Here is a 13,928-nt window from a genome sequence, read left to right on the forward strand (position 1 = left end):
CATGTAGCAACCTTTCAGGAAAAATATTTTGCACCACCGTTTGATGTGAAAAGGACATACTTTTTGTACATAAGGAGAAGTAGAGTGATTTTCAGAAGTCTTGTGAATCTATTGTACATTAAACATTCATAAGAAATTAAACTATAGAGCACAGGTGGGACAATCTTTAAAAGTGGATACTCATATCAAGAAATATAAATAATCAAATCATTAACCTACCCTCTTTTAGGATTTACAGCGATAGCATAGGGTTCTCCAGCCATATTTGTTAAGAGTCTGGTGCAGTTGGGGCCATTCAGTTGCCCTACGTTGACAGAGTACCTCAGACTGGTCCAGTGAGTGGTGTAGTAACTGAACCAGTGCATTCTAGAATGATCAGTCCAATAAATATTTCCAGCAACCCAGTCAACTGCAATGTCCCTGGGCCTTTTAAATTCAGGACACTAAAAGAAAACAAAACAACAAACCACAGTATTTTCAAAAGCAAATTAGTGGACTTTTCTGTATCTATACAATGAGATTATGGGAAAATCGTATTAACATAGTCAGGTATTAGTTGTTACATAGATTTAAAAAATACCCGACATACTTTATGTTATTCTTAACTTTGATAGATGTATAATGTCATAAATTTTAAGTGTACAACTCATTCGAGTTTCACCTCTCACTGCCTCTGTTTAACCACCATCCTGCTACAATAATTCTGGATTCATAGAAAGTTTACCTGTGACCTCTCCCCGTCAGTATTCCTCTGAGAGTAACAATAATTCTGATACCTAACACCAGAGATTAGCTTAAACAAATCCATATAAATAGAATAACACTCTTCTATTCCTGACTTCTTTTACTCAACATTGTGTCTGTGAAATTCATCCATATTGCTGTACATGTCAGTTATTAATACTTTTTATTACTGCTGGGTAGTATTTCATTTTAACAATATACCACAATTTGTGTACTGGTTTACCAATGAAATCCATTTGGCTTGTTACAGTTTTTGGCCATTGCAACTGGTCGTGAATATTCTTGTACATGTCTTTTGGACACAAATACTCATTTCTGTTGGATACTTAACAAAGAATAAAATTGTTGAGTCTTAAGGTTCACATATGCTTAGCTTGAATGGATAATGCTAGAAAATTTTTTCAAAAAGTTCATACCAATAGACATTATTTTCAGCAATTTAAGGAAGTCCCAGTTGCTCTGCATTCTTAGCATATATAATTTGATTTAAATTTAAAAAAGGATATTAGTACAGATAGACACACTTAGAGAGATACTGTATTTAAACATCTTTTTTGGGGAAAGTTACAATCTCTGTCATTTATATTACAGCTGCTAGATTGGATTTTCTACTTAATATTGTATTACTGAATTATTATGAGACAAAGGTAAGAGAATTCATTGGGAATAGACAACAAGAAAAATAACGTATGCTCTGTGCCCTTCAATTAACTTGATCACTTTCAGCAGGAGCTAGTGTAGTAATTAATTTGCCATGGTCAGGTTCATTGTGCATACCCAGAGTGATAAGGGATTCCCACGGGTATTATAGCAAGAAGAGAAGTAATTATTTGAAGGTGACAAAACTAGACATGTAGTCAATGCATAAAAGCATAGTTAAGACCTGGCAACCAGTAGAAATATGGGTTTTTAACAATGAAGTTTCTTGTATGGTATACCAGTGAACAAATTTTATTAAGGAGTGGACTTGGATAAAAAGTGGAGAACTGAACTTCTCAAAGAGAATATGAGATGCCAAGAAACAGGAATTGCAAGTCACTGTCTGCTCTGTGATTACTGGGATCGCAGGAAGTGGAATATGGTTTGAAGTAAACACAGGACCCATCGAAATTTCTAACGACCTTTATTTCCACTCTTTTCACCAATTGGTTCAAAAACTGAAATTATGAAATTTTATGGTGCCCTATTTCTCAACTCTAACAGTAAATATTATCCATCTACCCAGTGATATCTCATAGCTAACTGAAGTTAAATATATAGCACTCTGTAATACAACACGGTCCAGAAACGCCAAGTAAATAATATTCATAGATAGGTAGAATATAAAGATCTGTCTAGCCAAACCACAAAGTCATTTTCAAATGTTCCAGTATCATTTCAATTAGCTTTACTTTTTTTTTTCTTATTTGGCAGCATTTAAAAGTAAATATATCAACGAATGGCATGGGGATGTCAGTGTAAGACATAAATTTATAAATCAGACACAATGGAAAAAAATCACCATTAGAAACTATTTGGAGCCTGTTGGAGCATATTTATCATTTTCTAATACCATTAGAGCAAACCTTTAGCATGCAAAGAATATGATACTTGTTATCTAGCATGAGCATAGAAAAATACTTATTTTCTCTCTATCACATGTAAATATATACACATGATTTTCTAACCTGATGGTATCCTTGCTAAGATATGAATATTTCATGCAAAGCTCCACTTTTTTGAATTTTGGATTTTCATTTTATTTCACTCATACTCAAAAAAAAGTGCTGACTATCTTTCCATTCTACACTTCTAAATCCAGACTGCTGATGATTAAGATTCCAAATTCCTATGTTCACAGAGCATTCATAAGTTTGACTTAGTGATACTTTTTGAGATAAGCAGGTTGCTGAAGAGTCTACCAATGGTGAATTCTAGAAGGATAAATCCAATTTAGGTCACGTTTCTAGGGTAAAGAACATGGATTAGGGAAAGAGAAAAATGTTACTTTTCAATGCTAAGCACAAGAGACATTGATGAGTTGTAGAGCCATTTAAATCTATATATTTATTCTCCGGCTCCTGGGTCAAGGAATCTCTAACGTCATTCCAGGATCAAACAAAGTAGTTAGAATATGTGGTAAAGGATGGTAACATCCAATAAATTCAACCTAAAGTCATGAAGTGACAGGATGATTCTCAGAGAATAATGGCTGTTCTCAACACCAAAGAGAGCAGAACTGAACAGAAGAACAGCAACAACAAGACATCAAGAGGATGGTCTGTCCTAATGTCAAGGAACCTATGGCAAATTAGGAAAGCAGCCTTCATAGTGAGCTCCTTAGGAATGAAGTAATTGCTTTTTATTGCTCACAGCTTGACCAGGATTGTGACCAGTATTAGCCACATAAAAGGGACTCATTGACTGGATGTTGGTTGGAGAGTGGAAGACAGAAACTTCCGTAGGATGTTGATATAATGAACAATTTATGAAGAGGCTCAAAGTCGATTAGGTAAATACAAAAAGTGAGAAAACACAGGAAAGGGAGTCCGACATGGGAAAACAGAAATGGGAAAGCTAAGCCACTTGCCTCCAAAGAGGCTGAAAGTAAAACCAAACAAACACATCAGACTGGAAAGAAGAAGAAAATACACAACTTCATTTGCCCCTGTGGCTAGTTCACTAGATGGATAGGCCAATAAACTGGAGGCACTAATGAAATGCTTCATGTTTAAAAGACTGCAGAGGCTTGTGCTTACCCTGACAACAAAAGGCATTGCTCATATCACTCAAAGTAGAAGACACATTTTGACTGTTTTCTCCAGATGGATGCTTTGTTTCCTAATAAGCTCTCTAAATACACAGCCAAAGTTTTGAGGCCTGAGGCATTCTTCTTAGCAGAGACATATTAGTCGAATGAATGAAACACTTAAATCTTACAGAAAAATTGGCAGTCTGATTGTTACAAAATTAGAGGTTACTATTTTAAACTAGTAATGCTTTACAGCTGCGGATTATAAGGTATCTGTCGCAATTCCAGCTGCAGTAAACTAAAGATATAAGTCACTGGGGACTTTTGTTTTAAATCAAGGAAAGAGGAAAACCTGTGAAAGGGAGTTCAAGCATTTGAGCCATGGAAATACTCTCTTTTTAACAAAATTCCTGTAGTTAGCAATATACTTTAAGAAAATAGTGTTAACAAAAGGATAGATTGAAGTGGTTACATATTTTATTTGTTTGTGGTTTTTTATATCTTAATGCACATCTAAGAAAATTCAGTTCATTTTACTAAAGTTAATTATCTCCTAATGTAATGTATTAAAATAAAGATGTAAAGCCACTCTACAGAAATTGTGCGTGTGTCTGTGTGTGTGTGATGTATGTCACACTAAATGAAAAGGCTACCCATTTTGGTCCACAAAATATAAATCAGATTAAATTCTCATAAACTAGGAAATAGAAGTAAAATAATGACTACACAAATTCTGAACATTACGAAACTGTGTAGCTTAGTAATGTTATAATACATCTAGATATTTATTATTTTATTTTAATCAGGAAACTAATATAGCAATGGAGGATTTCAAAAAGAACCAAGAAAAAGTTACATTTAAAGCTAAAATATGTAAGATTTCCAAAACCAACTCAGGGATGAAACCTCTGGCTTCCATCTATGATTTATTCTGAAGAACAGATTATTTCAATCTGAGTAATTTTAAGACTCTTTATCTACATTAAGACCATTCCAACCTAGCACAAACTCCTGTTAGGGGAAAAGAAACCAAACAAATATACAATTCTCAGAAAATTTTTGAAAAAGAACAAATTTGTCTGTGGATTAGAGACTCAATATGGTTTGTGATCTTACACTCTTTTTGCTTTTTTTTTTTTTTTAGCTTGCTCAATGTTCTTTAAACTTATTTCTTATGATTTAGTACTCTCCCTCCATAAAAAGCTAACTGGCTCTCAAAACCGTGATTCACACTATCAGGTAAACAAAAGATATCATGGAAGACTAAAAAACACATTAAATTTGGACTCAGAAACTTGGTTTAAGACCTAGTCCTAGCCTCTCTACATATTATAGAGCATCAAAAATAAAGGCTTTGGATTAGACGATCTACAAAAGTCTTTCACTTCTAAACATTAAATTACGTAACAATTTAAAATATTATCCATTCTATGCAGGTCTGCATTTTATACCATCTTAAGGATGTATCTAATGCTAATTATGAATTTTCAGGCCCTAGTCAGACGCGAAAAATTTAACACTTACAAGACAATTTTGATGTCATCTCCCTAGGTGAGCGGCCTGCAACTAAGGAAGCAAGGTACCTTCTGACATTTACAATTTAAGAGACATAATGCAGAGTTATCTGAAAGCAGAGATCGCAAATGGTAGGTTGAGGACTAAATTTAAGTTAAAGTTGAAAACAAATTTTTTGTAGATTCTAACTTTAAAGTTAAGAAGAAATCACTTTAAAAATTCAAACTTTTGGTTTTTCTTAAAAATTAAGGATATACAAGATAGTATATCAAAAGCAGCCCAACATTGCAGAATAGCAGAGTCAATTAGCTGCTGCCCCCTGAATGAGATGTGTGTTCAGTTTATTTCTCTCACCTGGGTCCCTAATGCTATGTCCAATCTGTTTCATTCATTTATCTTACCTATATAGCTGGTTTGCAAACAATACCATAAAGAGACAAAAGAAGTTGACTTTAATGGATACGTCATGTACCTATAAGTGGATTAAGACACAACAAACACATAGAAAAAGAAGAGTCAAGAAGTGAATGTTTCTTTGTTTTTTTAAAGATTGGCACCCGAGCTAACATCTGTTGCCAAACTTCTTCTTTTCCTTCTTCTTCTCTCCAAAGCCCCCGAATACATAGTTGCATATTCTAGTTGTAGGCTCTTCTGATTGTGCTATGTGGGACACCGCCTCAGCGTGGCTTGATAAGAGGTGCCATGTCTGTGCCCAGGATCCAAACTGGCAAAACCCTGGGCTGCCAAAGCAGAGCATATGAACTTAACCACTGGGCCATCGGGCAGACCCAAGAAGCAAAGGTTGATAGTGTGTCTCCAGAATCATTAGGTGAGCATCTTGCGGATGAACAGGAATATTCAGTCTACGTAGCGGTGAGGTACATGTGTATGTATATGCATATATATATGAATATGTACACGTGCATTGGGCTCTTATGGTGCAATGCCTCTCATTCATCAAATTCATTCAGATTATGAATATGTGTGTATATGTATGTGTGTTTGTAAATACATGAAATTCTCAGTTTTATATGTCATTTTCTTGCCAGCTTCATTAAAATTAGTTTCCTACTGTCCTATTACTCCCAAGATAAACTAACAATCCAATTTCCAAGCCTAAACAGATCCTAGAATAATAATGAGGTCACCCTGTAGGCTACTTCCTGGACATAAACTTGATATTCTTTAGATGATAGTCAATCTTTCTGTGAGCCTGTCCTTTCAAATAGTAACAATTGGTTCAATTAGGCCTTTTGGAAGACCTGAAATACATTATCTAGGCTGAGATCTTCAATGCTTAAACAAGACCAAGCCCAATCTCAATGACAGTAACAAAGATGAAAGTGACATCTTCTTAATAAAAGAGTTTTGGTTCATCAGGATAATTAGAGGAGGCAGAAGAAATAACATGTATAGATTCCGAAATGAAGAGAAATTGCCTTCTTAGGAATAAAATATGTTCTATTTATGGCTAGAACAAAATGTGACATGGGTGGATACGTGTTATGTTCATAGGTGTGTAAGGAAGTAGGAGGGGTGTGGTGGGAGATGAGGCTCAATGTCATGGAGAGGCTTGTAAACCAATGATTTTTCAATAGAAATCCATTAGAAAGATTTAAGTAGGGAGATATGATGATCAGATTAATGTTTTAAGATTATTTTGGCTATGATGTGGAGGATGGCTTAGGACTGGGGACCAAAAGTGATTACAGGAAAATCAGAGATTTACTCAACAGATGCCAAAAGGAAGAGTGTGGAAGTTTAAACTATGTTTTTGAGAGACAAAAGTGGACAAAAACGGGATATATCTGCAGATAAAAATATTGGAACTTTCGATGAGTTGAATACCAAGGATGAGAAGAATAACTTACAAATGATAATTTTCAAGATAATATACTATTGTCGTGTATTTTCAATTAACTTATTGCTTCTAATTTATTAAAAAAATTAAGTACCTACTTTATGAAGGGCCTTGTTCTAGATATTAGGGTTACAGTTGTGGCGAATACAGCAAAAATACCTGCCATCTGGGAATTTACTTATAGCAAGGTGAAGTAAACATTAGATAATAAAAATAACACATGAGTAAAATATATGGCAATTTAACAAAGATAAGTACTATGGGAATAAAAAAAGAGCAGGACATTGAGGATACCAGGATGGGCGTAGGGTAATAGACTGCAATTATCAATAAGAAGATGACATTTGAGCAAAGACTTGAAGGAGTTGAGGACTTGAGTCATGGAGGATATCCAGCTGAAGAATATTTTAGGCCAAGAGAACATTTCACAAAAGGCCTTATAGGGGCCAGCCCAGTGGGATAGTGGTTAACTATACCTGCTCTGCTTTAGCAGCCTGTGGTTCACAGGTTTGGATCCTGGGAACAGACCTAGCACCACTTGTCAAGCCACACTATGGCAGCATCCCATGCAAAAGAGAGGAAGATTGGCACAGATGTTAGCTCAGCAACAAGCTTCCTCATACACAAAAAAAGGCCTTATATTTGTAGGTACTTATGGGTTTCAGAAATAGTAAAGCTTCCCAAAGGAGTGAATAAGAGGGATAGTATTGGGAGATAAAGTCATAGAATTAACAAGAGGTGAGATCTTGTAAGGCTTTGTAAGACATTGTGAGAACTACATCTTTTGTGGTAGGGAAACACTGGATATTTTTGATCAGAGATGTGATGTGATTTAATTTATGTTTTAGAAGAAGCATTCTGGGTATGGTGTTGTGATTAAGAAGGCAAGCAAGAAGACAGGTCAAGAGGTTATTGCACTAATTCAAAAGAAATATGGTGGTGATTCAAAACTGGATACTTGCAGTAAAGCTGATGTAAGGTAGCAAGCTCCTCGACATATCTCGAAGGTAATTCAATCATATTGCCTGATTTTGGAGTCATGAGAGAAGGAGAGGGGTCAATTATGATTTCAAGGCTTTTACTTTGAGTTTCTGGGAAATGGAGTTGCCATTAAATGAGATTTGGGAAGTAGATTTTGTGGATCATATGAGAGGTTTATTTTTAGGCATGCTACTTTAGAAATTCTTTTAGACATCCAAAAGGAAAAGCAAAGTAGGTAAGCAGATGGACAGAGCCTGAAATCAATTAGGTAATGTTAGAATGTGGATGTATGTTAAACTATGAAACTATATGAACTCTACAACAAGTGAGGAAAGATAGAAAGCAGAGGATCAAGGTCTGAGCCTGGAAGCATTCCAATACTAAGAGAGAAGGAGAAAGGAATCTAGCAATAGAGACTGAGAAGTTCAGAAAAGAAAACAAGAGAACAATAAAAGAATAACTACATTGGTGATTCACCTTAGAACCATTTTGTATTTCAGGATTATTATCACATAAAATGATATAACAAACCAAAAGATCTACTTAAAGCTTGACTGGAGATGCTGATTCTATTACTACGTAGAGAAAGGTTTCTCAACTCTAGCACTATTGATATTTCAGTCAGGATAATTCTTTGTTGTGAGGGACTACCCTATGCATTGTAGGGCATCCCTGGCTTCTTCTCCCAGGTGACGGCAGCATTCCCCAGTTGTGAAAAGCAAAACTATCTCAAGACATTACCAAATGTCCCTGGGATGAGAGACCATGCCAAGGTGAGAACTACTGATATAGAATCACCAATACTCTCTCATGTCTGCTTTCTCCATGTACCCTCCGCATTAGCCAAGGTCCTTAATGAATCTGTCACCAAGTTTATTGAACACTTCTTTGTCCTCATTTACTTGATCTTTCAGCAGCACACTAGAAATATAACTCCAATCTCTTTCTTAAAATGCTCTTTTCTCTTAGTTTCTGTGACTCTACATTTTCTTGTTTTCTCCTAATGCACTGGCCACTCCTTGTCATCATTTTAATTTGGTTTCAGAGCTTGGTTCCAGTTCTTTTTCACTTCCCCTGTACTCTCTCCCTGGTAATCTAACCTGGATTCATGGTTTTAGATATCTCCTCTAGTCTTCTATTCCTTAATATATATCTCTAGTCCAGAGACCTTAGCTTAAGCCTTGAATACACCACTGACTACTTGACATCTCACTTGGATCTCTTATAGCCATCTTAGACTTAACATGACTAAAACTGAATCCACAGTTTCTCAAACTCAGTATCCATTAATTTGTACAATCCAGAAATCTAGGTATCATTCTCAAGTCCTTCTTATCCTCATTTTCTGCACTCATTCTATTTGCCAACATTTTTAGTTAGACTTCCATTCACTCCCTTCTGTTTCACTGAGCCTACAGTAGTGCAACCGACCGCCATTTCCAACGGTGCACAATCCTCCTATGTAGTCTCCCGTTCCAGCCTTTTTTCCACCAAGTCCATTCTCTATAAAAAGTAGAATAGCTGTCCTAGATATAAATAAGATGACATTACTTCCATCTCATTTCTTAGGTCTTAACTCAAACCTCCTCTCTTCAAATGGGCCTTTACTTTACTGATCATCGTGTCCAAAGAAGACTTATGACAGCTGAGTTTTTTCTTAGTCCATTACTTATTTCCTTCGATACACTTTTCAAAGTTAAAATTTTTTGGATTTATCTATGAGTTTATTTGACTTTGTTTTTCTCCCAGAATATAAACTTCACGAAAACAGGACTCTGTGTTGTCATTATTATATCATGAGAACCCAGCACTAAACCTAACAAACAGAAGTCTTTAAATAAAGCTTTGAGCATGAGAGATAAAACTTGACTGGCTCACCTTAAAATGCTATAAAGCCTGATCAATAATTTTCTCAGAATTATCAATTATAGAATCATGTTTTATATAATAATCATAAGATTTATGTTCAGTAAAGTTTTGAATATTGATCACCACTATTACAGAACCATTTAACTCTAATCAGCATGTAACAGTGAGTGCCTGTCTTATGTAATCAACAACAATCAAGCCGCAAAATAGCAATGAAGAATCTGATAGCTTTAGATTTTTTCCAAAGTAATTATAATAAATGATTATAGTTGACTAGTTTGAATGAACTCACATGGTTTTAAAAGTATTCTTGCTAAGCAAGTAGAGACAGTTTCAATTTAGAGCTATAATGGTTATTATAAATTTATAATAAGGAAGAAAAGAAATTGAAAAGAATGAAAACAGAAACTATCAATTTTTACCAAATGTCCTGAAACAAGACCTTGAAGTTTATGCTAAAATTTGTGTACACACACACACACACACACAAACACATGCTTATGTGTGGGTACATATGCATACCTACACACTCACATGCATGTGTGTGTTTCATATACACAAGACCCATACATTGGTGTGAGGTTTTTAGCTAGGACTCCAATTAAACATTGAAAGCTAGTAAAGATAACTAAATTGGATAAAGTTTTTCAGGAAAAAAAAATGCCCTAATCAACTTTTTGTAAAAAAGTATGAATATTGACAAAAAAAAAATTTTAAGCATGATAATTCTAAACATTCTTTATTGCCCCATAGAGAGTATGTCAAAAACGGTGCATCATATTCATTTCTCAAAATCAATTAGATCAGATCAACCATTTGTTTTGCTCAGGACTATACAGCTCTTTAATGGTAAAAATCGAATCTATATTTCTAAAGTCATTTCCATTTTTCCAAGCATTGACTTACTTCATAGTGTTTGCTAGCATGTATTTTGCTATACAGCATTTCATACTAGAAATGATAAATTGCCAGAAAGTATGTACAATTGTTGCATAATGCTTTCATATTCTGTTCTGATTACTAAAATACAAATTCAGAAATCTCATTATGCTTTACATATAGATTGAATCATGTCAGTCTTTTAAGTTTTAAATTATTTAATTTTCTCAAAGGAAAAAAATCCATCCAATTTGTATAGCCCAAGGGGTTAGAAAATCAGAAGCATTTCCATCCATAAATAACTGGGTCTACATTTGAAATTTAAATTTGTAATCATAATTAGTATTCAAACCATTTTCACAAATTATAGAACAGTATTCCCTTCACGACTTCCAAAAAAAGATTATATTGAAAATTACCTTCCTCTGCAATGGACTTGAGCTAACATTTAGTTTTCTGAGTAATATTCTTCTTCTGATTTCTAATACAATGTTTCCTGCCCTTTACTGGGATAGAAATATTCCAAAATATTTGTAAATTTGCTTTCAAGACATCCTGCTATCACATGGCTAACATCTTCCACTTGGTTCACTGATAACAGAGTTATTACTAAAGTATCCATAGCTTGATTTGTGTATTTTTCTTTCTTTTGCTTATTGATTCAGAGGTAGAAATCAATGTTCCATATTCAGCTTAACGAAAAATCTTGAGTTTCATTTTCTAAGGGGTGGGGAATTCTCAGGTTAGTATCGTTTAATATTTGTGTCAAGACTTAGAAGATGAAATAGACTGCATGCCCATTAAACTAATAGATGACTAGATGGTGACTATTAAAAGAGCAAATACTACACATGGCAGAGTAATTCATAAAGGTAGAAAATCAGAACTTTATACACAAAATGGATTTCAGAGGAATAAATACACAACTGTCCAGGTAATAACTAGATAGACATATACTATGTCACACATCTCTTGGAAATCGTATATATTTACTCTCTGGAAAGGATTTTAGAAGTTGTCTACTTCAATACTGTAGTTGTTTTTCAGATAAGTAAGCTGAGACTCAGAGATGAGACAGGTTTTTCAAGTCAAAGTCTAAATGTTGTCACATTATAGCTGCATGGTCATAGATAAGTCATTTAATTGCTCTAAAAAGCACACTGCTCACTAAATTAAGGACGTAAGAATGGATTTATTCCATAGTTATAATATTGAGATATCAGGATTACAAAAAGATTTAGGAAACAAAGTTAAATAATTGCCATCATCAGTGTAGCCTTAAGTGTTTTTGTTTATAATGTATTGGTTGGAATTTCTATGGAATCCTTAATGGCTTAGATCATGATGCTAAAACTTATGGTTCACAGGTTCCAACCTTATAATCACAATATTTAGTTGGCTATGATATGTTCCTAGAAAATGTACCCTACTGTTACCTACTTTTTTTCCTAGTGAACACTGTTAGTCATGGGTGGGTTCAAGGAAAGAAAGATAAAAACAAACAAAAGATCTACGTGCTACAACACAAGTAATCATTACCACTAAAAAACTAAATGAAGTTTCATACTTTATTAGGAAAAGGCAAATCAATAGCTTTGTCCTTGGTTATGAAAGATTTTATAGCACATTAATGAAACTAAAGATTAAAATATGTAAATATATACATGTAAATAAGTATATAACACAAGTATAATATATACATTTATATATGTGTGTATAAGATTAAAAACTTAGTTATCAAATACTAAGCAAATTTGGCTTCTGACTAAAGTCTGAGACCACTGATTGTATATTATCAATCTCCCTAAGGGCAAAATTTTAACAATTATCAAATCATTTTCATTGAAAAATTATATCAAAATTAATTAAACACATGAGTATTTTTAGCACTATAAAATTCAGACAAGAGTAAGTTGCAAATAATTTTCAATGTGATAATATGGATCATAGAGAAGATTATCTTGCCAATCATCATCATTAACATCATTATCATCTTCATTGCCATCATCATACTGTTAATAGCAAGCATCTCTATAGTACTTACTATGTGCCAAGAACTCTTAAACACTAATATACATATAATATATGTATTTGTGCTTTGTGTGTATTCCTCACTAAAACCTCATGAAATAGAGAGCACAGAGAGCTAAAAGGCTAGGAAGCAACGGGAAAAGATTCAAACCCAAGCAGTGTAATTCCATGGTATATACTCTTTACCACTTTATTAATAAGAGACAAAATGGTGCCATAGAAGCAATGTTTTTGCAATGTATGCTTGTATTTTAGAGACAAAGAAAGCTAAAGCTATCTAAGACTCTGAGTCAGCGGATTGGTCTGAGAGAGAGCAAGAAGGTTATATGTGAGTGAAGGAGGGCAGCACGATCTACGAAATTTCTTGGCTCTGTCCTAGAACTGCTGTTAGCAGAACTAAAGCTACTGTGCAACACGGTGTTTGGGGAAGAAGGAGTTGAAGAAACAACTCTGACACATATGGATTTTTACTCACCGTTAATTTAATCTAACCTGAATTTGAAAGCTAAAATAGCTTCTTTTAAAACCAGTTTATTGCTATCCACTACTGATAAAAATATATTCCAGATTTCTATCAAATGGTATTCATGTAGTTCAAATATTTATAGTAGATGCCACCGAAAAGGTAGTGAAGACTTCCAGACAGGTACCTCTGATTATTTTCAAATACAAAGCTTCAATTATACCTACTGTGATAGCATTTGACTTTCTGGTTGTATGGGAATGGGCCAAGCCCTACAAAAGTCAGTATTTATCTGTCATTTTTCCCTCAGATTACTTCAAAATATAAAATACACAGTAAATTGTCATGCCCTAAAACAAAAAAGGTTTGTCTACAACCACAAATCTAAAGAAATGTTCTGGCTTATTTTTCTCAAAAGGAATAACCATGATAATCAACATGTCCATCATATACCAGCAAACAATATGTCTCTGTTTTGAATGTTCCTGGAAATTCAGTTATTAGAAGTCAGAAGAAATGGTTACACTATTGAGTTGATCTCTTGACTTAGAAGAGAAGTATATATCTGATATTGTTAAAAATGAAACAATTTCCCTGCATATTTTTGGCAGTGTATTTTCTAATGTCAAAACAAAGTAATGGTTCCCAGTCTCATCTCATGATTTAAAAAACCTCATGTTCACAACATATTGTTAAACACTATAAAATATAAAATGTTTTATAAATGTTAGGTATTTATTATTCATTAGGATTTTTATATAATTAAGGCAAATGCATTAAAACAAAAACAATGTCATGCAATTAAATTATATGCAGCTATGGGAATAAATGAGTACGAAAATGCTTTATTTCTA

The 13,928-nt window shown here is 34.0% G+C and overlaps 1 protein-coding gene across 4 annotated transcripts in view; it reads right to left on the reverse strand.

The window, feature by feature from the left end:
* Positions 1–13,928, reverse strand: part of LRP1B (LDL receptor related protein 1B) — a 1,824,802-nt gene that overhangs the window by 101,402 nt on the left and 1,709,472 nt on the right. For all 4 annotated transcript variants that reach the window (XM_070581263.1, XM_070581262.1, XM_070581261.1 and 1 more), the window contains one exon: positions 220–443. In XM_070581263.1, the coding sequence (XP_070437364.1) occupies positions 220–443 (224 nt within the window). The remainder of the gene's footprint in view (positions 1–219; positions 444–13,928) is intronic.

This window comes from Equus przewalskii, chromosome 17 (assembly GCF_037783145.1).
Source record: "Equus przewalskii isolate Varuska chromosome 17, EquPr2, whole genome shotgun sequence".
Classification (NCBI taxonomy): domain Eukaryota; kingdom Metazoa; phylum Chordata; class Mammalia; order Perissodactyla; family Equidae; genus Equus; species Equus przewalskii.